The following is a 26,996-nucleotide window of genomic DNA, read 5'->3' as shown; positions in this document are numbered from 1 at the left end:
ATGTTTTTGGGGATGAACATTGTTTGCATCCATGAGCTGGCTAGCTTTTTTTTTAATGACCAGCACTGTAGGTGCGCGAGACAACATTACCGGCAACATAGCATACGTATCTATAAATAGTTGTGACAAATGAAAGTGTGAGTGTAACCACTACGTAAAAAAATTAGGAACGCGTTAAAGTATGTGACGTGCAGTCATATTCAGGTCCTGATTGGTCAACAAGCTTATTTGACACGCAAAGACCCAAACGGCTTTCCACATGAAAGGGAGAAAGACACTCACGATATGCTTTTTTATTTTTTATTAACACATACTGTATCAACGTGTCCATTTAAAAAGGACTAAGTAGCAAATATGTTCTCCTCTGCATTCCTGAACACAAAAAGGCAAATTTCTGTACATTCACTAAGGCTCCGTTTGAGGAAACATTGTTTTCCATAAGGAAAACAATATAAAGGAATGGGAACAAGTATATTTCCAGCATAAACATTTTATTTTTCTGTTTTTCCTCATAGTTGCATGTTGTAGCATCATCTGCTTTGCCATTAGAATTCATATTTTACTACCTAGAAACAGGAAAAAATTGGAAAAGCTAAAGAAAATGCTATTAACTCGCACATTTCCATAATGTGTCATTTTGCAGATAGTTTCCCTGTATATTAAGATGTTAGTGTTGGTGCAAGAACCGTTCTAGTTGTATGGTGGTATGGAATGTTGCTACTGCAAACAATTTTTGTGAGAAAATATGCAGAACACAGTTTTACCTTATCTGACAAGCAGAACTGATTGAATAAGTGAAGTGTATAATTTTATTTTATGTAACTAACAAAATTAAAGAAAATAAGAGATAAATAAATGCATACATGATATAACCACACGTTTCATTCTCTTTGCCAGCATGTACATGCCAAACAGGTTCCATACTTGAAGTTACTGGGCACCTTAAACTCTTAGCATTTGGCAGACAATGTATGGACCCATTCCACTCAAAGAACTTCAGTGATGCTACAGCTGAGCTCTCTCCCATCGAACACTGATCAACGTTTGCTTTTTATGGGAGCAGCACAATTAGCAAGGCCTCTCTTACACCACCTCTGCAAAGGAGTGAGCAGGTTCTTCCATTGATAATTGCCTTTTTGCACTCAGCCAAGGAAGGTGCCATTTTTCCCTCTTGAAGCCACAGCTCATTAAACTCAGTCTAGGCAGACATATGGCAGGATATTCAGCTTGCCATCATCCCCATGTGAGTCTAAGGAAATGCAATCTGTCCATTCATACCAGTTGTCCTTGGTGTCATAGCAACCATTCACCCCAGGCCAGTGCTCCTTGTGTATTCTGTTGAGATCCTCGTTTGTGACCGCTCGGCTCAACCCTGGTAAGTCCGTATCAGGGATATTTGGTACCAGCATGTGTTTTTTTCTGCCCTCTTTGATATGATGTCCCTCTTGTTTCAAGTACTCAGACATGAAAAAGTGTGCCCCCGAGGTTTGAGCTCCAGACAATGTGAGCACGTTGCTTTGACGGTTAAGGTAGGACTGGATGATTTCATTCCTTGACAGCTCTTTCCAGTTGGTCTGTTGAAACGGACTGGGAGTAACAGGGCTATTCTGTGCACAATGGTTCTGCTTGAGCAGTTCTGTCCGAGGAAGTTCTGGTGTGACCGGAGTCACTGTAGCCTCCCGTTCCGGGTAAGACTCTTTGAGGGTTGAGGGTTTGATCTGCCCTGTTACAGGGTCAAACGTAAGTCTACGGTCTTTTAACCTACATGGCATTGTGGTCTCTTCCGTGGGCTGCCCACTCAAGTTCACTGTATAGTCTCTGGACCTGTATTTCTTTCTCCTCTTTCTCTCTGTGCTAGTGACAGAACCATCACTCTCTGCCTTCACCTCGCTATGGGACGAGGCTTTGGAGTGCAGAGAGTCAGGTCTCCTGGTGCTTTGTTGAAGGCGTTGGTCCACGTCTGCCGGTCCGTCCCAATGAAGGACAGACTCTGTAGGCAGAGGCCCAACAGTGAGGGAACCCTGCATACATGGAGTTAAAAGGTGTGGAGAACGCAAAGGAGAGGGCCCCAGTCCAGAGCTGTCCATGACCCTGGGGCTCCGAGCAGGGCTCAGTAGAGTCGTTGATTTGGTCATAGACAGTTTAACTACCGCATCCTGTTTTGTACTTCTGGGACTATATGAGTTGCTTCGAGGGTGTTTGGGCTGATGCAGCCCCCCTCCTGAGACAGCCAGGTCCATTTTGCCATGCTGTTGCAAAACAGCTGTTTTGAGCAATGTGGAAGTGCTCGGAGGTTTGGGTATTCCCGGTGAGCTAGGGTGAGGTTTGACAGCATTGACAGGGATATTGTTGAGCCTGTCGATGTCAAGATGCTCAGCACCATCCTTGTCTGATTTAAGATGTGGACCACATGTGTCCGTAAAAGCCTCAGGACTGGCTCCAATTCCATTTGTTGGCAGTCGTGAGTTGTGTGTTCTTTCATAGGCGGTTATTTTGGACATTTTCATTGGTATGTGCTGCCTGTCCCTCTGTTCCCCCTTCCGTTTTCGGTTGCCTGAATTTTCCGCTTTGGGGGAGTAACGGTTGTTGAAGTCATTTCTACTCTTGAGCTCCGGAACCATTTTACCTGAAGGCGGGATAGCAGCTGGAGGGGAGACGTCCATCCGGCAGAGATGCATACCACCGTTGGCAGCGCCTGGCGGACCCATATGCCCCTTGGATAGTGCCTCACTCTGCCCAGGCTCAATTAGCTTCTGCCATGTGCGCAGGAGTTTCTTTGCACGCTTGGCGAGATCCTCATCCTTCGTCTTTTTCCTTACGTCGTTGATCAGCTTGCCAAGGCGGGTTTCCTTGAGAAAGAACAGGACGTTTTCTTTAGTACAAACCCCATCTTCACAACATCTATATCCAAGAGCTGACATAATATTATTATGGATATTTACCCCTAGTGTATCCTACCTCAAGTGCTTCCTTGGTGATGGGATATTTCTCCAAATAGGAAATTACTTCCATTACAGCCACCATGTTGCAGATCTGCTGGAAAGTAAACATCAAATCATGTTAAAACTATTCATAATAAAGAAAGACAGAAAATGTCCATAGGAAAACCCTCAATTACTATTTACAAAGACAGATGAGGCATTTGGATATTTGTAAATAAAGAGCTTTGAGTGTATATAACAAATCATTGAATCATTGGATTCAAAACCACACACTGACATCCATAGAGTCGGTGGCTTAGATCAGGTGTTTACAAACTTTTTCACTCAAGTCCCCCCTTCCACCATTGGGGAACATCCCGCATCCCCCTGCACGTGCACACCACTTCTATTTCTATGGGCACAAGAACTGTTCACACCCCTCTTGTTGGCGGAGAGAAAATGTTGCAGGTTTAAAGCTTATTTCCTGCAATTCTACACATTGTCATGGGGTGCAGAGAACATTTAGCAGTTTTAAAGCTCATGTTCTTGGAATTCTATACATATTGCCAAGTGTAATGTGTATTCATGTGATATTTGAGTGACTTGAACATTACTACAAATTCTTTGGGATAAAACACCTAGTTAAAAAACGTTACCTGACATGGGCTAGTTGATCTGGACATTTCTGATGAGTTATAAATAGCCATCTAAGGCAGTGTTTCCCAACCCTGGTCCACGAGTACCCACAAAAGTACAGTTTCGTTGTCGCCCTTGACAAACACACCTCATTCAACTCATTAAGGGTTTGATGATTAGTTGTCAAGTTAAATCAGGTGTGCTTGTCCAGGCTTACAATAAAAACATGTACTGTTCGGGGTACTCGACTAAAATGACAAGAGGAAAACTGATGATGCACTACCTCATTTCGAAATGGCACCTCGTGCATTCTACTATTACAACTTTCTAGAGTAAGTTGCAAGCCAGACGGAGTTCCTTAATTATTATTATTTTTTTAAATTGATGAGGCCTAACGGATCATTCCCCAGATCAATGGATGTATAAAGGTTGACAGTCAGCTACTGACCTGTGGGCAGAGACCATATGAAAACAAATAACATGTTCGCCAACAAGTCATGTCTGCAGGCAGCAGCAGGACTACAATATCTTTAACTAAGTTATTCATATCATGAGTCTCTCTCTGGCTAGCTTCTTGGTAGCTCCCCTCCGTCTGACATTTTGTTTAGTTTTAATGTTTTTCATCTCAAAAAACAATATACAGGAGTAGTTAGATACTGATGTTAAGGCCTACTAGCCTCGCATAAAATGTCACCCCCCCAAACATTAGCCTACACAGCTTCAACCACTTGTACAATGCAAATAGTAGTCTGTCAGCAGCTAGTAGTCTATCAAGATTTCCATGGTGTAGCCATCTCTGTTTAACAGAAATCTCACTGATGATGAATTTAGTGTTGTTGATCATCAAATACAAATGGCTGTTATTCAGATTAGCACCCCACAGCGATTTCCCCTGTAAAATGTGGAGGACAAAAGCATATGGCTAAATTTGAATGGACTTTCAGATGTGCACCTGTACCGGGGATGTAAACCGATAGCAGTTTCAAGTTTGCGATTACAAAACTGAGAATACACATGCAAATGTTAGCCATTCTAGTCATACCAGTAAGGAGCATTAGGCTAAACCTAACCAATCCACTAAATCTGACTGGCTAGATTGATTCATATTCAAAAAACTTGACTCAACAATAAGGGGGTTTTGTGCAAGATATGTTCAACTAAAACTGTTTACACACACAATATATATAACAACCCAAATCAAATCTCAGCTCTGAATTGGCTCAATTAATATTATGCTGTAAGCCTTGGCAGAGAAAGGTTATTTTCAGCAGTGTATGCCTATTAGTGCGGAGTGAATAAATGACATTTCAGGGGGGTTTTCAGTTATTAAACAAATCAATTTGGGAGGGGCCTATCACACCATTTCTCAGACATGGCTAGAAAGATTCCAGCTTTAATCAAAGTCAGTGGTGTAAAGTACTTAAGTAAAAATACTTTCAAGTACTACTTAAGTAATTTTGTTATGATATCTGTACTTAAAATTTTTATTTTTGACAACTTTATTTTCTTTAAGAATGTAGTGAAGCAAAAGTATGTACTTTTTACTCCATACATTTTCTCTGACAGCTAAAAGTACTCCTTACATTTTGAGTGCTTAACAGGACAGGAAAATGGTCCAATTCACACACTTACCAAGAGAACATCCTTGGTCATCTACTGCCCCTGATGTTGCGGACTCACTATACACAAATGCTTTGTAAATGATGTCTTAGTGTTGCATTGTGCCCCTGGCTATCTGTAAATTTAAAAAACAAGAAAATGGTGCCCGCTGGTTTGCTTAATATAAGGAATTTGAAATTATTTACACTTTTACTTCACTTTTCATACTTAAGTATATTTTAATAATTACATTTACTTTTGATACTTAAGCATATTTCAAACAAAACACTATTTTACTGGGTGACTTTCACTTTTACTTGAGTCATTTTCTATTAAGGTATTAAGGTACCTTTACTCAAGTATGACAATTGGGACAAGCATTTAGCTAAACTCGCATTAACATCTGCTTACCATGTGTATGTGACCAATAAAATTTGATTTGGGTACTTTTTCCACCACTGGTCAAAGTAATGTCAAACGTTGAAATTTTAGCTAACCCTAAGCCTTTTCCCAACCTTAACCTAATTTTCCTAACCTGCTGCGAAATGTCAAATCTGATGTTAATTTTATTAAAGCTGGATCCCTTCTAGCCATGACCCCATTCTCATTCATGAGAGAAATTAAGTTAAGATATGGGACGCTGGGCTGAGAGTTGTAGTTTTCCTGAAGCAAATATTCAACCTAGTTCAGAGCATAAATGTGGTAATTAACTACAATGGTCATAATCCATTGCGGCTGTTATTTTCCGGATCAAAGTAGCTCCCTAACGTAGCAGGCGTAAAAGTGTAAGATACACACAGACCGCAAACACCGCCGCATGAGAGCGGAATGTACACAACACTACTACGAGAGAGACGAATAGAGACAGTTTGTGAAAGTCAGTGGTGGAAAAAGTACCCAATTATCATACTTGAGTAAAAGTAAAAGTACTTTAATAGAAAATGACAAGTAAAAGTGATTCACCCAGTAAAATACTACTTGAGTAAAAGTATTTGGTTTGAAGTATACTTGAGTATCAAAAGTAAAAGTATAAATCATTGCAAATTTCTTATATTAAGCAAACCAGACAGCACAATGAGTTTTTAAATTTACGGTTAGCCAGGGCCACACTCCAGCATCATTTACATATTAAGAATTTGTGTTTAGTGAGTCCGCCAGACCAGAGCCAGTAGAGACGTCTTCTTTATAAGTTTGTGAATTGACCATTTTACTGTCCTGCTAAGCATTCAAAATGTAACGAGTATTTTTGGGTGTCTGGAAAAATGTATGGAGTAAAAAGTACATCATTTTCTTTAGGAATGTAGTGAAATAAAAGTCATCAAAAATAAAAATAAATAGTAAAGTACAGATACCCCAAAAATCTACTTAAGTATTCATTTACACCCCTGTTGAAAGTATGCTTTATGGTTTTTTTTAAACTAGTAAAATGATCATCTGACAGCTCTGCAGCATACAGTACTTAGGCAGGCTAGCCTAGCTAAATAGGATGACTAAAGACAGTACAGTATGGGGAGAACAGAGTAATGTTAGATGGTTGTCTGGCTGTCTGCTTCTGCCTGAGCAGAGATGAGATTACTTTAATTATTAAGGAATGAAAAATAATCAAATTAAATAAAAACGAAATATACACAACTGACATGTTTCAATATTTCATAGTAATTTCCTATTTGTCTATGTAGACCTGAGAGACAATGGAATATTTTAATTTTTTGGCAATTGAATGTTAACTATTTTTGGCTTTGGAATTTACATTAAAAAGCTCTTATCATTTTACGGTCATCATTTCATAATGCATGTAAAAAAAATTGTTAACTGAAATTTAGGACTTAAAACTTAATCAAACAGACTTCAAAAATCACTAAATTGCTCAGCACTAATGCCTATGATAGGTAGGCCCATAAGCCTTGACCATCAGACTTGGCAAGCATCCTTGCAATGTGTTGTCACTTCAACACCACATTTGGTTACCTCAGACATTTCTTTCAAGGAAACACTTTGTTAATATCAAATAGCATAAGTAGTTGGGCCTTTGACTGATGGCACCCATACTAAGTCTACACTACAAACTGATCCAAGTCTGGCTGTGCTGAATATGTTTAGTGCGCTTTCAATTTAAAACATTCTTGTCTGTCAAATTATCTTTACTGGGTAATAGGCCTAATCACTGACTGTATGTGTGAATGCTATAGGTAGCTAATTACCAAATACATTGCTGACGTTGGTGCTAGGTTAAGAATGGTCAGGTCATTCTTCCATTTAGTTAGCTAGCTACAGTGCCTAGTAAGCAGTTAGCTGAATGTCCACACTCGCCAGTCTACTTGGTCCTAACTTAAAATCAGTAAAGGGGTGGCGGACTAAACTCCAGTAAAGTCGCAGTTTTTATCTCTGGTTAGCTACAATAGTCATAGGCAACGGTACTGTTTGCATCTTTAAATATACTGAACAAAAATAAAAACACAACATGCAACAATTTAATTGATTTTACTGAGTTACAGTTCATATGAGGAAATCTGTAAATTTAAATAAATTCATTAAACCCTATGCCACACCTGTCAGGTGGATGGATTATCTTGGCAAAGAAGAAATGTTCACTAACAAATTTGAGAGAAATACGCGTTTTGTGGGTATTGAGCATTTCTGTGATCTTTTGTTTCAGCTCATGAAACATGGGACCAACAATTTACATGTTGCGTTCATATTTTTGTTCAGTGTAGTTAGCTTGCTTGTTAGTTAGCTAACATTAAGTTTCGAAATCAAAACTAACTAGCTAGCTGTGCTAAATGACAGGTAAGCAGATAGTTATCTTATTAGAATAACTGAGACAGGTTGAAAACGCTGAGGTATAATAACGGTTGAGAATAATGATTGATTTATACTATCGGTTGAGAACCGAATATGTCAACATACTAGCCTCACAAGGCTCCTGATCTCGCGAGTGTACATGAATGGTTCATTACCAGCAACACCGCGGTATTGTTTATACGAAGCTATCAACATGCTGGGGGTCAGTCCAGAGTCCAGTGTGTTTAGCTAGTTACTACACAGCTAATTAACTAGCTTAGTATCTAGTATTTACTTAGCTTAACAACAAACTCTTAGATCTACCTAGCTACCAGGCTTACAGCTAACGTTACTGTAGTTAGCTAATGTACGCTGTCGACGTTAGTCATAAGACAATCACAATAGGGGACCATTGCAATTGTGGGCACAGACACTTAAAATGTGTGGAAAAGTTAACTAGTTAACTCACATTGCTTTGGCCATCGATGGCCTGCATCAGCCGGTCTCTCATCTCCTGCGGAGTTGCCGTAGCCGAAGTCATTGCCTGGCAGTGGTGCGGATCAGTACAGTAGACGAGGGCGAGGAATCCTCCGAAAAGACGGGTGGGTGACTTAGACACTCACAGGCCTTTTGGGAGATGTGTTAGTAAATAAAGCCCCATATTCTATGGGGCTTTATTTTTTTGTCCAGGTGTATTCATGTATTTTGCAATGAATAACTGTCTCCAGAGAGAGGATCTTCCGAATACTCATGTGTCCAACTGCCTCTTCGGCAGTAGCCACCGCTGTGGCAGTGGTCTTTCAACATCGGTTTCTCTGCTGTTGAAAAAACGCTCTCCTGGTGCATGGTGGGAAATGTTGTAACACAGAGACGTCAGATGTCACCACGTACACTGCCATCGACTGAATGGAAATGTATCAACATAAGGAGATATTTTTTGTATACCTTCAGTTTCATTACTGGGTTATCATATTGCAGTATGGATGTGTAACCAAACACTAGCTGGACAACGTTGTCTCAGAGCAGTTCTTATTATTCTGTATGTATACTGAACAGTAACGTAAACAATTGACGATTTTACGGAATTACAGATCATATGGAAATCAGTCAATTGAAATAAATGCATTAGGCCCCAATCTATGCATTCCACATGACTGGGCAGGGGCGTAGCCATGGGAGGGCATCTAGTCTTAGACTAAACATTATGTAGTCTCAATTCAATACATTTAGCATGAACAGTAGAGCCCAAAAAATACATTCTGATAAATGTCGAAACTGTAGCCTATATAGGCCTATGCTCATTTAATTGAATGAAGACTTAATACACAAATGTTTTACATGCTTACACAGGTGAGTGAGTGTTAAATACACGATTAAGTACAGCAACCAACTAAGGTCGAGAATCACTGAAACACTACTCAAATACCGGAATAGAAAAGGAAAAAAGGTATGCTGAAAACACCAGGTGCATTTCAGAGTAAAGGTTTATTATACAGAACTAGGTTATAGATGTGACAAAAGTACACAACGATGAATTGAAGTCTGACTGCTGGTAACATCAGAAGGCCTATGTAAGAAACACATCAAACATGTCTAAAATGGTTGGGGATTTACATATTTTCTCATTGTATTCACAAGTTTTAGAAGAAAATTAGGACTATAAATAACAGGTCAGCAACCCAAATAAGATAGTAAAAGCCTGAAAGGAACAGAAAATTATGAAGAGAACAGCCAAGAGTCCAATGTTTCGTATATTTACAGTTGAATAAACATGGAGGTCCAAATATAACATGTACAAATGTGTTTTAACTAACTTATACATGTAGTAGTAAGTGTTATTGTGCAGAATAATCTGCTTACTGAAAATTACAGGCAAGACATTGAGATATATAAATACAAGGTAAATGCACAGAATGGTCACAGGATCTGACACAAGAGCAACCCATCAAAGTATCAACTCGAAAAAGATTGAATATTTGTTTAATTTTTCAGCAGGGGTCCCCAATCCAACAACGAAGTTGATCATGATCCAAACAATCTGTAAGTGTAATAGATATGGGCAATAAATACATTATAGTCAATAAGGAGTATACCTTTTGAAGCACAGAAGCACCTCAGTGTGAACATTACTATTATAAACTGAGTGGTTTGAGCCCTGAATGCAGATTGGCTGAAAGCTGTGGTATATCAGACCATATACCACAGGTATGACAAAACATTTTTACTCTTGTAATTACGTTGGTAACCAGTTTATAATAGCAATAAGGCACCTCAGGGGATTGTGGCATATGGCCAATTGTGCGGAAGAACACTTAGCCGTGGTATATTGGCCATATACACCACACCCCCTCGGGCCTTATTGCTTAAGTAGATTAGCCTCTAAGATGGCAGATACTTACAGAATCATGCAAAACATCATGAAGATGTTCCATAAGGCAATGAAGATCCGGAAGTAACGTAGACTCAGGAGGAACTCCCTGATGTTGTCACCTAAAACAAATACGCCATGACATAATTTCAGCCCTTCGTTGTGTTTTATTGGTCCATCTAGCCTGTTTATAGATGCTAACTACCGTTATTGCCTATTGACGATAGTATCTTCTGGCTGGGGGAGTTTTGTTAAGAGTCCCGACGCTTGCTCTAAACGTTAAACACACATCGCTTGCAGTACGGTTTTGGAAAGGAACTTACCTTTCATATCCGCAAGAAATAATTTTCCCCAAAAAGGTAAATTATTACACACACCTTTAAAAGGGTTAGAGTTCCCACATGGCCATATTCCCATTTTACATCGCTTGTTTAAGGAAAACAGACGGAAGAGAGTCGACTACCTGTGCTAATTAGCTATCTGCGTCGCCGAACACCTGTGTGTAAACGGAAGACTGACACCACAAACATGTTGTCACTGAAAAATACTGTTGGATGCAACTGTTAAAACAGTGTACAGCAAGTATATTTTGCGTTTGTGAAATTAATTTGATGTGATATGAAAGTAGAGCGTTTTATGTTTCTAGAACCGTACAGCAAATGAGAATCAATTCACATTTAGATGGAGTATGTGGATGTTTTGGTTGCCAGAGACAATTCGCCTCAAAAGAGAACATGTAAACTCCTAGAACTATAAGGATTAAGGTTAGGCTCCTTTAGTCCAATATTGGGCTACTGTCCATCATGCAATGCAGCGTACCAATCATGCTTCAGTCTGACTCAAAGGCAGAGGGGAAGGTATACAAACAATGCAGAAACATCAGCCATAGCTGCCTGCAGCCTAATGTTATCTCTCTCAATGCAGACCACTTAAGTGTCCGTACTTTTTCATGGATAGTTACCCTGTGAAGTTCTCACGGGTGAGGTTTTTAATACACTGTCATGTATTACACACCTGTAGTTGGTCCACGAGGTTCATCTTCAAATCCTCCATGCGTCTCCTTTCTCTTTCTGTAATAGAGGACAGTGTTGTTTGTCTTGTATTGATGAGCTAGTAAAAATACATGGTTGAGCAATATTGTCTGTTACCAGTGTATCAGTTGTTATAATACTTTGAATTTCACCAGGTTCATATATTAATATAGCATGTTGATTTGTTATTACGCATTCCTGCATCCTGGGGAATTAGGAGAGCGCATACTTATATTTTGCCCTGTGTGCTCGTGCTCAAATAACTGATGCACTAGGAGAGGTAGGTATTCTTTTTCTGTCATCTTCAGAAAAAAAGTTAGATTAAGCATAAAGTCAGTGTTTTGTTCATGAATAATGATGTATAGTTTACTCATAAGTGGATGGTATTGTCAAGATGTAATTGTACTTTTTAGGATGATATTAACATTCTGAATGTAACATGTGGTTACTAGCTAGCTAAGGTATTGTATGTGTGAACGATGGCAAGGTCCTCGACTAATCCCAGTCCTTTGTATTGTCCGTCTGTTGTACAGAGAGGCGACGATTGGCAGAACGTATGTGCTCTACAAATGTTTTGTCTTCTTTTGGATGCAGTTAGATAAAACCACATATGTAAAATGTAATGTATCAACACAATGTACAAGGAGAGGCTGTACTCACTTTTCTATTTTCAAATAATTTTGATGCAGTAGGAGAGCGAGAGAGGCGACGATTGGCAGGACCTATTTATGCTCTACAAATGTTTTGTATTTTATTTTGGATGCAGGATAGAGAACTCTGATACAATAAAACAAACTGATCTCTGAAGTCAACGTCTTTAGTCTCAATCAATCACACACAGCGCAGAGCTACAGTACCGGTTACACATGCACAACGTCTTCAGGGTAAGACTCAAATTGTATCATACTCACAGTTTGAAGTTTAACACAGCACCAGCATTCATGAGTAAGGTCCTAAAAAGGAGGACACAGACAACTAGAAATGATCACTTCTAATGAAGCACATGCCATGGCACAGACCTCCAACTTTGTCACGAAGCAAGTCTAAACTGGGCTACTGTAGCTAGCTAACATTAGTGAGCTGGCAAAGAAAATAACTAACTAGGCTTGCTCAGCCACACAGGCGTAGCTGGTAGTAGTTAGCTTTCTTTTACGCCTGCTAAGCGTTAGCTTGCTAAGAACAACAATCAAACTACACACTGGCTGGTTGAAACAAAATACCACTATTGCTTAATATCACATTACCTATTTTTTTTAAATAGCATTCATCTTTTCATTAAGTCGTTGATTTGTTTCAATAACACAATTTTAAAAAGGAGAACATTACCCGAATATCAAGAGATCCCCGATCATTTTGTCCACATCAGAGGCGCTATAACTTCCGTAAACGTCATCAAAATAGTGTCAAAAGGCTGAAGGGAAATTCTGGGTTATGTTCAGTAGAGAAAACGTTTTGAAGAGAAAGCCACATTAGAAATATGATCAATCACGTTGGGCAGGGGTGTCAAACTCATTCCATGGAGGGCCTAGGTTTTTTTTCTTCTTTCATTTAAGACCTAGACTAGGTGAGGGGAGTTCTTTGCTAATTAGAGACCTTAATTCGTCAATCAAGTACAAGGGAGGAGCGAATACCCGCAGACACTCGGCCCTTCGTAGAATGAGTTTGACACATGTGACCGTAGAGGGGAATGAATGGAAACAATCAAGCACCACCCTCATCCAATAAACTTGAGGAGTCTTCGAGGAATTAAATTACGTTTTAGGTTTTCAGTTAAATAGACCCTACGTTTCTCATCATTAGGCCAGTTAAAATACCGAGGTTCCATGAATATAATACATTTATTATATTCAATTTTAGCGTATGTATTGCAAAAAGAAATGGGAGATAATATCTAGATGCTTTTTATAGTGGAGATCAAGTTTATACATTTCCAGGGTTGACGAGACAGTGGATTGCGTAGTGAGATGGAACAGAGTGAATCAACATTTTGACGTCATAGATTTAGCCCAGCGGTAACTTGTGAAATAGTCACCGGCTGGAATGCGGTTTTAACCAATCAGCATTCAGAATTAGACCCACCCGTTGTATAATTTAGCCTGTGTATTGCAAATGGCTTTATTGTTGGCCACCAGATCCAGTCAGTGGAATTGTATTTCTAAAGAAAGACACATATTAATATGTCATAGTTTCTATAAGCATATCCATACGATTCAGTACCGATTTTTCACATCAGGGTCCAATGGCAATTAAATTAGGCTACCCACGATTTAGGCCTATATAAAAACGTGTAATAGTAAAATAAACCGCATAGTGTCATGCGCATCGTCTGTCCTTTCACTTGTCTCTCTCTTTGTCTTTGTGTTATTTGCAGAGCACTACAGTACATCGTCAATATCTTTCTTAGGCCAGCTGACCTTCAAAGATTTGATTCAATAATTTATAGCGATGCATATCTGATTAAAAAAATCGGGATTCGAAAAGAAAAGCCTATCTGTAATTTTTCAACAGCAGCGACGAGTTTGGGAAGTCCTTTAAATGGAGTTATATAAAACCTGTTGGCTTAGAAAAAACGACCGGCCGAGAACAAATTATAAGGCTGTGCAGATGAGGTATATTAATAGGTTGGCTTGAGTGTCAGTTTTTACTCGTGAAGACGAGGGGCTTAGTGGCGGGTCGCGGGACAACTGACATTATCGTTACGCAGTGATCATATAAAATACATGCTTTAGGGTTATACATTTTAAATCATGGACGTGTTGGGAGTCCTCAATTTGGGCGATGTTGCCCAAACTTTCTCAAAAATTGGAATGTTTCCAGTTTTTGATCTTGCTTATTACATCGTGTCCATACTCTACCTCAAGTATGAACCAGGTACGTTTTTTTTTTATCCCTATAAATGCACGTTCAAAAATTCAACAATGATTGTGAGGTTGAGAGTAGCTTATAATTATGTAGGCTATAGAATATAACACAGGTCAACGTTGAAATAGATGGCTATATTGACTAGGTTATAACCAATATGAGTTGTCAACCTCTGGAAAGTATAACACCTATAAATACATGCACCTATACAAGCAATACTTTGGCAACTGATAGCCATACTATGGAAGCCATAATACACTTTTGCTAAATTAATTTACCCATTATTTGTCTCATAGATAACATTTGCAGCAGCAGCTTGCCATATACCTTGAGGGAAGAATAAAGAAACCACATCAGGAGTTAGATTAACCCAGTTTTCTTTAATACCTCACATTTCCCAATATTTAACCCTGTAAACAGACAGGGTCTATTGTATGAAATCTGATAGAGACTCGTTGCATACCAAAGCTTTGGCCCCTATGCAATAAATAGAATGTCCTTAAATAGAATTTCAGTGGGCTACACACTACATAAATTATCCTCTGCTTTAGAGCAGGCTTGTTCATATACCTGTTGTAATGGTGCATGTTTGTAAGACCTCATTGACATTGTATTAGTCAGAAGTGAAACCCACAATACTCAATAATATTTTCAGTTGAACCTCTTAGAAACAAAGAATATGGGCAAAAGCACTTATGTTGTCCTCGAAAGGAATATGTTTAATGAAATCCCAGCACTAATCCACCCTTCTGGATCTCCCTTGTTCACACACAGAATGGTAAACTGAATGAGGAATTGCACATGTTAGTTGATAAATTACTTTGAAATATTTTATTATTTACTTATTGACACCGTTTTGTCTTAAGTAAATTATAGTGGCCTATAAAAACTTGTGTAAAAATACTCTGATTCCCTACTTTGACTCTTTGGACAAACATTAGCCAAATTATGGGTTAGTTAATCTCCAGTAATGGTCTGAAAAAAAACGAATGAGTTCCTAGATCTAGACCTATGTAAACCAATCTCTGAGAGACATGTTGGAAATGGTTCCCTGGTTCTCACTATATGGTGAAACCCATGAATGAGTTTGGGGGCTGGGGATGTTAAGGGTCAAAGTTAATGTCAAGCCTACCAGTTGCTTTGCGAGGCAGGAAAATAAATAGAGCAATGTATATTTTTAGGCCACATTTCTAGGGATCAGTTTTCTGTCAAACAGCAGGCTAATCGCTCCTCCACCCAGAATCACATTTGTTCTTTTAGATCTTCACAGTTCTGACTCACATATCCTGATTTACTCCACAATGTTGCAACAATCCATAAATGTTTCATTTCATCTTTGGCCTTTTTAAGTTACTTTTTGGTTTGTGTGATTGTAGTGCAAGACTTGATTCCTCTTTCCTCATGACCAGTAACACTCATGAGTAAAGTTAATGAATAAGTGAGTAATGGATGAGTTAAAGGATCAGAGACCTTCTCTGCAACTTTGTCCTTGAGTAAGTCACTCAATGTTGGGAGTTGGTAGACATGTGATATGGGGATGAGAGCTAAGGAATAACCAACCAAAAGATAATAGTACACACACCGTAACACTTTATAATAACTTTGATTTACATTGACATTTTTGTCATTTAGCAGACGCCGTTATCCAGAGCTACTTACAGTTAGTGCATTCATCTTAAGATAGCTAGGTGGGACAACCACATATCTCTGTCATAGTTAGTACATTTTCCCTCAATTAAGTAGCTATCAGCGAGTGTCCTGTGTAGCTCAGTTGGTAGAGCATTGTGCTTACAGTGCCAGGGTTGTGGGTTTAATTCCCACAGGGGACCAGTACAAAAAAAGTAGGAAAATGTATGTACTCACTACTGTAAATGACAAAAAAAGAAAAACATGCTGTGGATTATTTAAGATACTCTTTGAAGAGGTATGTTTTCAGAAGATGGGCAGGGACTCTTCTGTCCTAGCTTCAGGGGGAAGCTGGTTCCACCATTGGTGTGCCAGGACAGCGAATAGCTTTAACTGGGCTCAGCAGTGGGCCTTTCATCCAAGCTGAGATATCTGCCAGGCACACAGAGATGCGTGTCGCCACCTGGGTGTGAGAAGAAAATAGTTGAATGTCATCCGCATAGCAATCATAGGAGTGGCCATGTGAGGCTATGACTTGGTGTATAGAGGAGAGGGCCTAAAACTGAGCCCTGGGGGACACTAGTATTGAGAGTTCGTGGTGCAGACACTGATCCTCCTCACGTCACCTGGTAGGAGCGGCCTGCCAGGTAGGCTGCAATCCAAGAGTGTGGAGAGCCTGAGACGCCCAGCCCTAAGAGGGTGGAGAGGAGGATCTGATGCTTCATAGTGTCGAAAGCATTGGATAGATCTAGAAGGAGGAGAACAGAGGAGAGAGTGTCAGCTTTGGCGGTGCGGATAAGCCATAAAACAGTCATGAATAAGCATTAAGGAACAATTGATAAACTATGAATAAATGTGTGCTTCTTTACTAACATTTAGAAACATTTGTAAGCATTATCAGCATTACAAATCACGAGTATTTATTACATTTCAAATAATTTATGAAGCGTTTATAAACACTTATAGTGATTTATAATGGATTATTTATGAAAGTTACTATGAGTGTTCCCGATGTATAATCTGGCTTCACGTGAAGAAAATATCTAAATTGTTATTCTTCTGCAGGGTCAGTGGAGGTCGCTCGCAAGAGCCCTGTGGCCTCTTGGCTTTGTGCCATGCTCTATTGCTTTGCGAGCTACATCTTAGCAGACGTTTTGCTCGGAGGTTGCCCCCTGGACTATTTTCAATACAACAGCCACATCCTCCTAGCCTCCATTATTTGGTAAGATCTTTAAATTGTTAATGTTCTAATCTTCATCATTGGTTTAGTTTTTGCTTGAGAAACTGCAAAAACGATGTCTGTATATGCCTAGGATTGTTGAAATAGGTCAAATTCAATTCGATAGAAAATATTTTGAAATTATTTTTAAAATGTTATTGTTAAGTAACCAAACCACCACCTCAACATTAAATATGTACTCTTTTGTTTCTTGTTCACTAAAATGTAACAACAGGTACCTCATCTTTTTTTGCCCACTGAACCTGTTCTACAAATGTGTGGCTTTCCTGCCTGTAAAGCTTGTGCTGGTAGCCTTAAAGGAGGTTGTCCGTGCTCGTAAAATTGCAGCCGGCGTGCACCATGCCCATCATGCCTACCATAACGGCTTCCTCATCATGGTCATCATCGGCTACGTCAAAGGTTGGTGTCTCACTGCCCTTCCCCCCATTGCTACAGCTGCGACCTGTAGGCCTTTCCTTGTGTGTGTTCATTTTGCAGAGGGAGGAAGGCAAAACGAAGATAAGACCAGTGAAGCGAGATACAGACCTTTGTCCTAATTATTTGTACCTTCTATTTATATCTCTCAGGGTCAGGAGTAGCTCTCATTTCCAATTTTGAGCAACTGCTTCGTGGTGTGTGGAGCCCCGACACCAATGAAATCCTCAACATGTCATTGTGAGTTGGTTTCCCTTACAGCTCTGTGGTTTATGTCAGCCGCCGATATGTGTTGCCGCCTCCTCTCATGAGAGATTTATTTTAGATGTCTGGTTGTTAGTAACCTAAGCTGTTTCAGGGCGGCTCAGGTTATTCCAGCTCTAGTTTTTTAAGAACTTTTTTTTCTATTACAGCAAATAACCTGATATTGATATTTCCATCTATTACTCCTGAAGGTATCAGGTATTTCAACAACTTGATTTGAAGGCATTCAAATGCATTGACTGACTCTCTAGGTATCTATAAAATATCAAACACTTGTAATTTGGGCTGAACTATCCCTCTTAAAGCTGACCAATGGATAATAATGGATAGTTTTTTTAATCAAGAGAAGTTGTGACTTTGCTTTATTTTCTTAAAATGTTCCCTCTCCAGCCCTACTAAAGCCAGTCTGTATGGAGCCATTCTGTTTACACTTCAGGAGGCACACTTACTTCCCGTGTCCAAGAGCACCCTCATCTGTCTTTTCACTCTGTTCATGGCTACTACCAAGGTAGGTCCTGAAGTCCATACTAGTGAGTGAACATCATACTTTTACTCAGGGATTGGGGCAAATATGCTTAAATTGTGCAAATGAAATAACAATAATGTTTCTGGAAAATAATTGTCATTTTCCAGTTCATGGATTCATTAGCTGCCAAGAAAAGGAAACACCAACATAAAGTGTCTTAATAGGTCTTTGGGCCACCAAGCCAGAACAGTTTCACTGTACCTTTGCATAGATTGGTTAACTGACGACATCACGAAAATTATGTGTGTGCTTCCATGGGGCAGAAGTCAGCACGTTGTGTTGTTGTGATTCTGGATAGCCAGACTGATAGCAACAATGACAATAAACTATTATGTGGGGAATCATAAGTGGCTCGTTTCAACTCCTTTGATCTTGTTCTTGATTTTTGTATAGAATTTTTATTTCACCTTTATTTAACTAGGCAAGTCAGTTAAGAACAAATTCTTATTTACAGTGGCGGCCTACCCCAGCCAAACCCAGACGACGCCGGGCCAATGGGGTGCCGCCCTATTGGATGCCCAATAACGGCCAGTTGTGATACAGCCCCTTGATACCATGTCTTATTTTGAGGTGTTTTGACAGAGCTAACCAACCAACCAACAACTGTAACAATGTATTTAAGAGACAACAAGTATTCATTGTGGAAACGGAGTTATGTTTTCAATAAACATTGGAGGCAAAATATATATTTTACTTAACTAGGCAAGTCAGTTAAGAACAAGTTCTTACTTACAATGACGGCCTACCCCGGACGACGCTGGGCCAATTGTGCGCCGCCCTATGGGACTCCCAATCACAGCCGGATGTGATACAGCCTGGATTCGAACCAGGGACTGTAGTGACGCCTCTTACACTGAGATGCAGTGCCTTAGACCGCTGCGCCACTCGGGAGCCCCAATATGTTACTCTCGGGGTGAAAACCTGAGGTAAGGCTGACCGAGACCCCCAGACATCCTTGAACGCCCTCCAGACCCTCAACGTGAACTGGAGACCCCGATCAGACACTATTTCCTAAGGCACCCCGTAGTGCCGAAAGACGTGAATAAACAGGGCCTCCGCAGTCTGTAGGGCCGTAGGGAGTCCGGGCAAAGGGAGGAGACGACAGGACTTAGAAAACTATCCACAACGACCAGGATCGTGGTGTTACCCTGTGAAGGTGGAAGATCGGTTATGAAATCCACCGACAGGTGCGACCACGGCAATTGTGGAACGGGTAAGGGTTGTAGCTTACCTCTGGGCAGGTACCTAGGAGCCTTACACTGGGCACACACCGAGCAGGAGGAAACATAAACCCTCACATCCTTAGCCAAAGTGGGCCATCAGTACTTCCCACTAAGACAGCGCACCGTCCGGCCGATCCTAGGATGACCAGAGGAGGGTGACGTGTGGGCCCAATAGATCAGCCGGTCGAGGACACCAGACGGAATGTAGAGGTGCCCAGCTAGACACTGAGGGGGAGCAGGCTCTGCACGTGATGACCCGCTCCATGTCCGCGTCCAGATCCCACACTACCGGCGCCTCCAAGCAAGAGGCGGGGAGTATGGGAGTGGGATCCATGGGCCGCTCCTCTGTGTCATACAGCCCGGACAATGCGTCTGCCTTAACATTCTGAGAGCCTGGTCTGTAAGAAAGGGTAAACACAAAACAGGTGAAAAACATGGCCCACCTTGCCTGGCAAGGGTTCAGTCTCCTCGTCGCCTGGATGTACTCCAGATTGCAGTGGTCAGTCCAGATGAGAAAAGGGTGTTTAGCCCCCTCAAGCCAATGTCTCCACGCCTTCAAGGCCTTGACGACAGCCAACAACTCCCGGTCCCCCACGTCATAGTTTCGCTCCGCCGGGCTGAGCCTCCTCGAGAAGAAGGCACAAGGGCGGAGCTTCGGTGGCGTACCCGAGCGCTGAGAGAGCACAGCTCCTATCCCAGCCTCGGATGAGTCCACCTCCACTATGAACGCCAAAGAGGGATCCGGATGGGCCAGCACGGGAGCCGAGGTAAACAGAGCCCTCAGGTGACTGAAAGCCCTGTCCGCCTCAGCTGTCCACTGCAAGCGCACCGGACCCCCCTTCAGCAGTGAAGTAATGGGAGCCGCACCGGACCCCCCTTCAGCAGTGAAGTAATGGGAGCCGCTACCTGACCAAAACCCCGGATAAACCTCCGGTAGTAGTTGGAAAACCCTAAGAATCGCTGCACCTCCTTTATCGTGGTGGGAGTCAGCCAATTACGCACGGCTGCAATGAGGTCACTCTCCATCTCCACCCCTGATGTGGAAATGCGATACTCTAGGAAGGAGACGGACTGTTGGAAGAACAGGCATTTCTCAGCCTTGATGTACAGGTCATGCTACAACAAGCGACCAAGCACTCTGCGCAATAGGGACACATGCTCGGCGTGTGTAGCGGAGTATATCAAAATGTCATCAATATACACCACTACACCCTGCCTGTGCAAGTCCCTGAAAATCTTGTCTACAAATGATTGGAAACTGATGGCTCATTCATCAACCCGTACGGCATGTTAAGGTACTCATAGTGCCCAGAGGTGGTGCTGAAAGCCGTCTTCCACTTGTCTCCCTCTCAAATACGCACCAGGTTGTAAGCGCTCCTGAGATCTAGTTTGGTGAAGAAGCACGCCCCGTGCATTGACTCTATCGCTGTGGCTATGAGCGGTAGTAGGTAACTATACCTCACAGTGATCTGATTTAAACCCCTGTTGTCAATACACGGACGCAGACCTCCCTCCTTCTTAACAAAAAATAAAGGAGGCGGGTGAAGTGGAGGACCGAATGTACCCCTGACGCAGGGATTCAGTGACATATGTTTCCATAGCCTCCGTCTCCACCTGTGAGAGGGGATACATGTGACTCCTGGGAAGTGCAGCGTCTACCAGGAGATCTATCGCACAATCCCCCCTTCGATGAGGTGGTAATTGAGTCGCCTTCTTTTTAGAGAAGGCGAGAGCCAAATCGGCATTTTCAGGGGGAATGCGCACGGTGGAGACCTGGTCTGGATTCTCCACCTTAGGTGCACCAACGGAAACCCCTAAACACCGACCTGAGTGCTCTTGCGACCACCCCGTGAGAGCCCTCTGCGGCCAAGAAAGAGTGGGACAAGCTAAGGTAACCTCCCTAATCAACTCTGACCCTAATGGTCAACTATCTAAGGCTCCCAACGGAGGGCCTCACGTAGACTGCAGCGGTGATGATCGATCAGGGCCCTGTTGTTCCATCCCGCGCCAGCAGCCAGGGTCCTAAACTCCAGGGCGAAATCCTGGGCGCTCCTCGTTGGGCGCCTGGGTGCTCCTCCTGCCTCAGAGGATAGAGGCACTCACCCGCTGCTCTACCCTCAGGTGGGTGGTCAAAGACTGCCCGGAAATGGAGGGTGAACTCCTCAAACTGGTCCAACGCCGCATCTCCACACGGCGTTAGCCCACTCCAGGGCTTTCCCGGTGAGGCACGAACGAGGGCGGACACCCTCTCACGGTTCGATGGAGCTGGGTGGACCGTGGCCAGATAGAGGTTTAATTGAAGGAGGAACCCCTGGCAGTTGGCAGCACTCCCTTCGTACTCCTGTGGCAAGGAGAGACAGATCCCACTGGGTTCAGGCGGGAAAGGGGCGCTCAGGGGAGACCCCGGTTGTGCTGGTGGAGGCGCTGGAAGAACTCCCTGTCTCTCCCAGCGGTCCATTGTCTGGACAACGCTGTCCATGGCGGCACCAAGATGGTAAAGTATTACTGCATGCTCCTGGAAGTGCTCTTCCACCTCCATGGCCGGGGTACATTCTCCTGCTGACTCCATAGAAGGGTAACAGAGACCAGTTGGTTGTTGTAATTGGTGCGTGTTGATGGCAGGGAAGTCAGGCGCAGGAGAACGAACTTGGTATAAACGGAGTCGTTTAATAAAAGTTAACAAAACTCCAAAAACCAAAATATATAAAATAATCAAAGTGGGTAGAAAACCCGTCGCGCACCAACACATAACTTGCACAAACATACAATCAAACAATCACCAACAAGAACATGAGGGGAAACAGAGGGTTAAATACACAACATGTAATTGATGGGATTGGAACCAGTTGTGATGGAAGACAAGACAAAACCAATGGAAAATGAAAAATGGATCAGTGATGGCTAGAAGATCAGTGCCGTCGACCGCCGAACACCGCTCGAACAAGGAGAGGGGCCGACTTCAGCGGAAGTCGTGACATTTGTACCAGAGACCAGTTGGTTGTACCAGAGACCAGTTGGTTGTACCAGAGACCAGTTGGTTGTACCAGAGACCAGTTGGTTGTAACAGAGACCAGTTGGTTGTACCAAAGACCAGTTGGTTGCACATTTTAGAGTGGTCTATTATTGTCCCTAGCACAAGGTGCACCTGTGTAATGATCATGCTGTTTAATCACCTTCTTGATATGCTACACCTGTCAGTATTATCTTGGCAAATGAGAACAAACAAACAAATAAACACATTTGTGCACAAACTTTGAGAGAAATAAGCTTTTTGTGCATATGGAGAATTTCTGGTATCTTTTATTTCAGCTCATGAAACATGAGACCAACACTTTACATGTTGCGTTTATATTTTTGTTCAGTATACTTACCTCTGACATCCTATTATTTACTATTAGTATTAGCAAATAAACACAATTGATAGTAATCATAAACTATGGTTATTTGGTTGTCTCAACAAGAAATTACGCAAACTAAGCAAAGATTTTCACACTGATGATTTGTAATTTTCTTAGGTGATCTTGACCGCCCGCCACTCTCACGGCTCTCCCTTCATCCTCATCGAGTCTTGGGTGTGCCACTTGCTCTTTGGCTCCCCTCTTGGAGGTGGTGAGGAGGAGCACCACGCTACCCTTGCCCCAGCCCCTGTCGCCCCCGTCTCACCAGTCAAAACCAAGGAGGAGCTCGGCGAAGGCACCCGCAAAAGGAAGTCCAAGAAAGCCGAGTAGAACACAAACTACTACACCAGTGAAGGGGGGAAAAAGGTCCCCCATCAATTAACTGCATCTGATTTCCTCTCATAGTCCAGCCTTCTATTTAGACATGATGGAGTCTCCCATTCCTTGCTGTGGAAAGGGGCAGTTTGATGTTTACCAAATGAGCAAATGAGTAAATCTATTGAAGCAAATGGTGCTTTCTATGACATATTACACAGTATGGGGATTCTGTAAATAGCTCACCGAAGTCAAGTCAAACACTTAAATCTTCCTTCCAGCCAGTACATACAGTATAAACATATTTATTTCCGTATTTATTTTTCATCTGTGAATATCTCTAACTGTGTGCAACAGCACGAGGTGAACAGTGAACTGCAAGTTACTTGATTGTTTTAAGATGGCCTTTGTTACAAGTACTTCTTGCCGTAAGCTATCAATGGGTTTTTGGTTTAAACCCTGTCAGACCTATTTCAGTAATGTAAAGAAATTGGATCAAAAGCACAATCTGACCCTAGATCAGACAACAGAATGAATCAGACAACACAACAGAATATGAAGTAAGTAATATAATGTGAAGATTACATGGCTGCTTTTTACAAAGTAAACAAGTGAAATGCATGTCCTTTATAAATAAAGGCAAGTGAAAATTCTTACGTGGTGACACTCTGATTTATTTGTTTAGTAAATGACATTGTTATATGTTGTTAACGGTTACCATATAAACAGAAAGTATGAGGTGGAAAGCTATGCATTCATACAGAATTGTGCAACATAGTAAGGAATTATTTTATAAAATGTTGTTTTTATATTGAAACGTAAAATAAATCAATAAGGGCAAATTGCCACTGTACCCATATACAACACATTAAATAAAACAAGTGACCACACAAAAAACACAACAGAAATTCAGGTATTAGGAGAAAGTTGCATGTCTCTATATACTTTTACATGAAGAAATGTAACTTATTCAAAAGTGAGCAGTGTCATTACAAAAGTATCTTCAAAGGTTGTCATACTGAACTCAAAATGGTGTTGTAACCTTAAGCTATGTCTGTGTTTGTTTGCACTTGTCTCACTTCCTGTCCTTTGTAGTACGGCTAATGAACCATCACTGATAAACTTTACAGGTCACAACCCCTGACCCTTGACACTTACATACCTCACAACAGCAGAAGAGATCACTGACCAAGAACAAGCATTCCCTGTATTTTCCCTCTTCATAGAAATTCTAGCTTCTTTTGTATGCACCTCAGTCCCATCTCACATACAGAAAACAATGCTCTTTTTCAAGTGAAACCAAAAGTCAGCACAGAGAGCTGAGGACACCTTGAAAGATTCATTGTACTCTCAGTTTCGTCAGCCTGGCTAAAAGTTTAAATGCACAACAAGAGAAAAGTATTAACGTTTTTCCAGAGTTGGACTTGGATCATCAAAGGCGACTTCTAAGGGAACAAGTCATGCATCACCTTGTTTCCTGCCAAACTTGAGTCCATGTCCAAAAATCCCAAAGAAACATCAACATCTTTGGAAAGAGATGCCTTGAAGCCAACCCCATGCCTTCCCTTTTTCTTTACCCTCTGACTGATAACTGTTTATAGAGAGAGGCAAAGACACAGTCAAATGTAGTGTAGTTTTGTTTCCCTTCTGAGATCACTATTGAAGCATTCAAGCTAGTAGTGAAGACAGAAATCAGGGCTTCTTGATTTGTTTTTCCAGCGAGGGACCAGGAGGAAGCTTCTCTATTGTAAAGGGTTTAGGAGGGAGCTAGGATAAATGTACTGGATGTCATGAAAGCCAGTCAAGGTGCATGCATCAGAAAGCCTCAGGGGTGCCTGCACTGGAATGCAACCAACATCTGTTGGTTCCATCACTGGCAAACAAAACATATAACACAAATCCATGCTTCCCATGCAATCAGTTGTAAATCATGGTTCAAACAAATACTGGAGTTGATCTGGGTCCCCATTTTATTTTGACAAAAGTTGTGATGTCCAAGAGGTGTACCCAGTAGACAACCTGATCAGAAAAAATACTAATCATTCAAATTCATTATAACCTAATAGAGGATTGAAGACTTAAGACATGGTTAGTTTCAGTTTGTGCTGCTTATTGGTTTCTCTCTTAATGCTTTATTTGATAAGCTGATAACTTAGCTGCTAAACTGACTAGGCTTACTAGCAGGCAAAACGTGATGTGATGACATCATTATGATGGTCAGGTTGTATATTGGTCATGGTTAGATTGTATACTGGTTGTATTAACAAAGACCATTTGGTTGTAACAGAGACCAGTTGGTTTTAACAGAGATCAGTTAGATTTAACAGAGACCAGTTGGTTGTAACAGAGTGTTACGCCCTGACCATAGAAAGCTGTTTATTCTCTATGTTGGTTGGGGCGTGATAATGACTAGGGTGGGTCATCTAGGTGTTTTTGTATTTGTATGGTGGCCTGATATGGTTCCCAATCAGAGGCAGTTGTTTATCGTTGTCTCTGATTGGGGATCATATTTAGGTAGCCATTTCCCCATTGGTATTCGTGGGATCTTGTCTACATTTAGTTGCCTGAGTGCACAACAGTAGCTTCACATTTGGTTTTGTTGTTTTGTTCGGTGAGTTTCGGTTTATTAAAATTATGTGGAACTCTACACACGCTGCGCCTTGATCTACTCCTTTTGACGAGCGTGACAGAAGATCCCACCAAAAACGGACCAAGCAGAGTGGCCCGGAGGAATAGACATGGGAGGAAATCCTGGATGGAGAAGGGCCCTGGACGCAGGCCGGAGAGTATCGCCGTCCAAGGGAGCAGTTGGAGGTAGCGAGAGCGGAACGGCGACGATAAGAGAAGTTAGAACAACGATGGAAGCACGAGAGGCAGCCGTTTTTTGGGCGGGGGCACACAGGGAGATTGGCGGAGTCTGGGTTTAGACCTGAGCCAACTCCCAAGCTCCGTGGGGAGCGTGTGACCGGTCATGCATCGTGTTATGTTGTGATGCGCTCCTGGTCTCCAGTATGTCTCCTCGGTCCAGGATATCCTGCGCCGGTTCTACGCACTGTGTCGCCAGTGCGCCTTCACAGCCCAGTGCGTCCTGTGCTAGCTTCCCGCACTTGCCGGGCTGGAGTGAGCATCCAGTCAGGAAGGGTTGTGCCATCTCTGCACTCTAGACCTCCAGTGCGCCTCCACAGTCCAGTGCGTCCTGTGCCTCCTCCTCGCACTCGCCCTGAGGTGTGTGTCATCAGCCCGGTGCCACCTGTACCGGTCCCACGCATCAGGCCTCCAGTGCGCCTCCACAGTCCAAAGCTTCCGGCGACAGTTCCCAGCCCGGAGCTTCCAGCGACAGTTCCCAGCCCGGAGCTTCCGGCGACAGCTCCCAGCCCGGAGCTTCCGGCGACAGTTCCCAGTCCAGAGCTTCCGGCGACAGTTCCCGGCCCGGAGCTTCCGGCGACAGTTCCCGGCCCGGAGCTTCCGGCGACAGTTCCCGGCCCGGAGCTTCCGGCGACAGTTCCCGGCCCGGAGCTTCCGGCGATAGTTTCCGGCCCGGAGCTTCCGTCGACAGTTCCCGGCCCGGAGCTTCCGGCGACAGTTCCCGGCCCGGAGCTTCCGGCGACAGTTCCCGGCCCGGAGCTTCCGGCGACAGTTCCCGGCCCGGAGCTTCCGGCGACAGTCTACGGTCCGGTTCCTCCGGCAATGACCCATGGTCCAGAGCTTCCAGCGATGCGCCCCGCACCGGAGCCGCCCCAGAAGCCCTGTGTCATCCATCATAGATGCCCACCCGGACCCTCCCCTATTGAG

General features: G+C 42.4%; 3 protein-coding genes across 4 annotated transcripts; 1 reads left to right on the top strand and 2 right to left on the bottom strand.

Annotated features, from left to right (window-relative positions):
- Positions 1 to 286: 286 nt before the first annotated feature.
- On the bottom strand, positions 287 to 8,760 carry LOC139415319 (mediator of RNA polymerase II transcription subunit 26-like). 2 transcript variants are annotated; one of them, XM_071163374.1, is made up of 3 exons: positions 8,407 to 8,760; positions 2,959 to 3,036; positions 287 to 2,849 (listed from the first exon to the last, which is right to left on the bottom strand). In XM_071163374.1, exons 1-3 carry the CDS (start codon positions 8,476 to 8,478, stop codon positions 1,194 to 1,196), a joined length of 1,806 nt encoding a protein of 601 aa, XP_071019475.1. In that variant the 5' UTR covers positions 8,479 to 8,760; the 3' UTR covers positions 287 to 1,193. The 2 variants fall into 2 exon arrangements, with proteins under 2 accessions (XP_071019475.1, XP_071019483.1); XM_071163382.1 differs by having other exon boundaries at positions 2,959 to 3,033; positions 8,407 to 8,754.
- Positions 8,761 to 9,403: 643 nt separating this feature from the next.
- LOC139371059 (small integral membrane protein 7) lies at positions 9,404 to 12,722 on the bottom strand. The gene is made up of 5 exons (XM_071111147.1): positions 12,663 to 12,722; positions 12,248 to 12,289; positions 11,320 to 11,375; positions 10,337 to 10,427; positions 9,404 to 9,975 (listed from the first exon to the last, which is right to left on the bottom strand). The coding sequence occupies exons 1-5, from the start codon at positions 12,686 to 12,688 to the stop codon at positions 9,960 to 9,962; spliced, it is 231 nt and encodes a 76-aa protein (XP_070967248.1). The 5' UTR covers positions 12,689 to 12,722; the 3' UTR covers positions 9,404 to 9,959.
- Positions 12,723 to 13,641: 919 nt separating this feature from the next.
- Positions 13,642 to 23,857, top strand: LOC139371007 (trimeric intracellular cation channel type A-like). The gene is made up of 6 exons (XM_071111023.1): positions 13,642 to 14,207; positions 16,890 to 17,046; positions 17,279 to 17,463; positions 17,631 to 17,718; positions 18,133 to 18,250; positions 23,007 to 23,857. Exons 1-6 carry the CDS (start codon positions 14,084 to 14,086, stop codon positions 23,217 to 23,219), a joined length of 885 nt encoding a protein of 294 aa, XP_070967124.1. The 5' UTR covers positions 13,642 to 14,083; the 3' UTR covers positions 23,220 to 23,857.
- Positions 23,858 to 26,996: the final 3,139 nt, after the last annotated feature.

Source organism: Oncorhynchus clarkii, chromosome 1, assembly GCF_045791955.1.
Source record: "Oncorhynchus clarkii lewisi isolate Uvic-CL-2024 chromosome 1, UVic_Ocla_1.0, whole genome shotgun sequence".
In the NCBI taxonomy this organism is placed as follows: Eukaryota; Metazoa; Chordata; class Actinopteri; order Salmoniformes; family Salmonidae; genus Oncorhynchus; species Oncorhynchus clarkii.
Note: the sequence above shows the minus strand (reverse complement) of the source record. Positions and strands in the feature narration are given on the sequence as shown.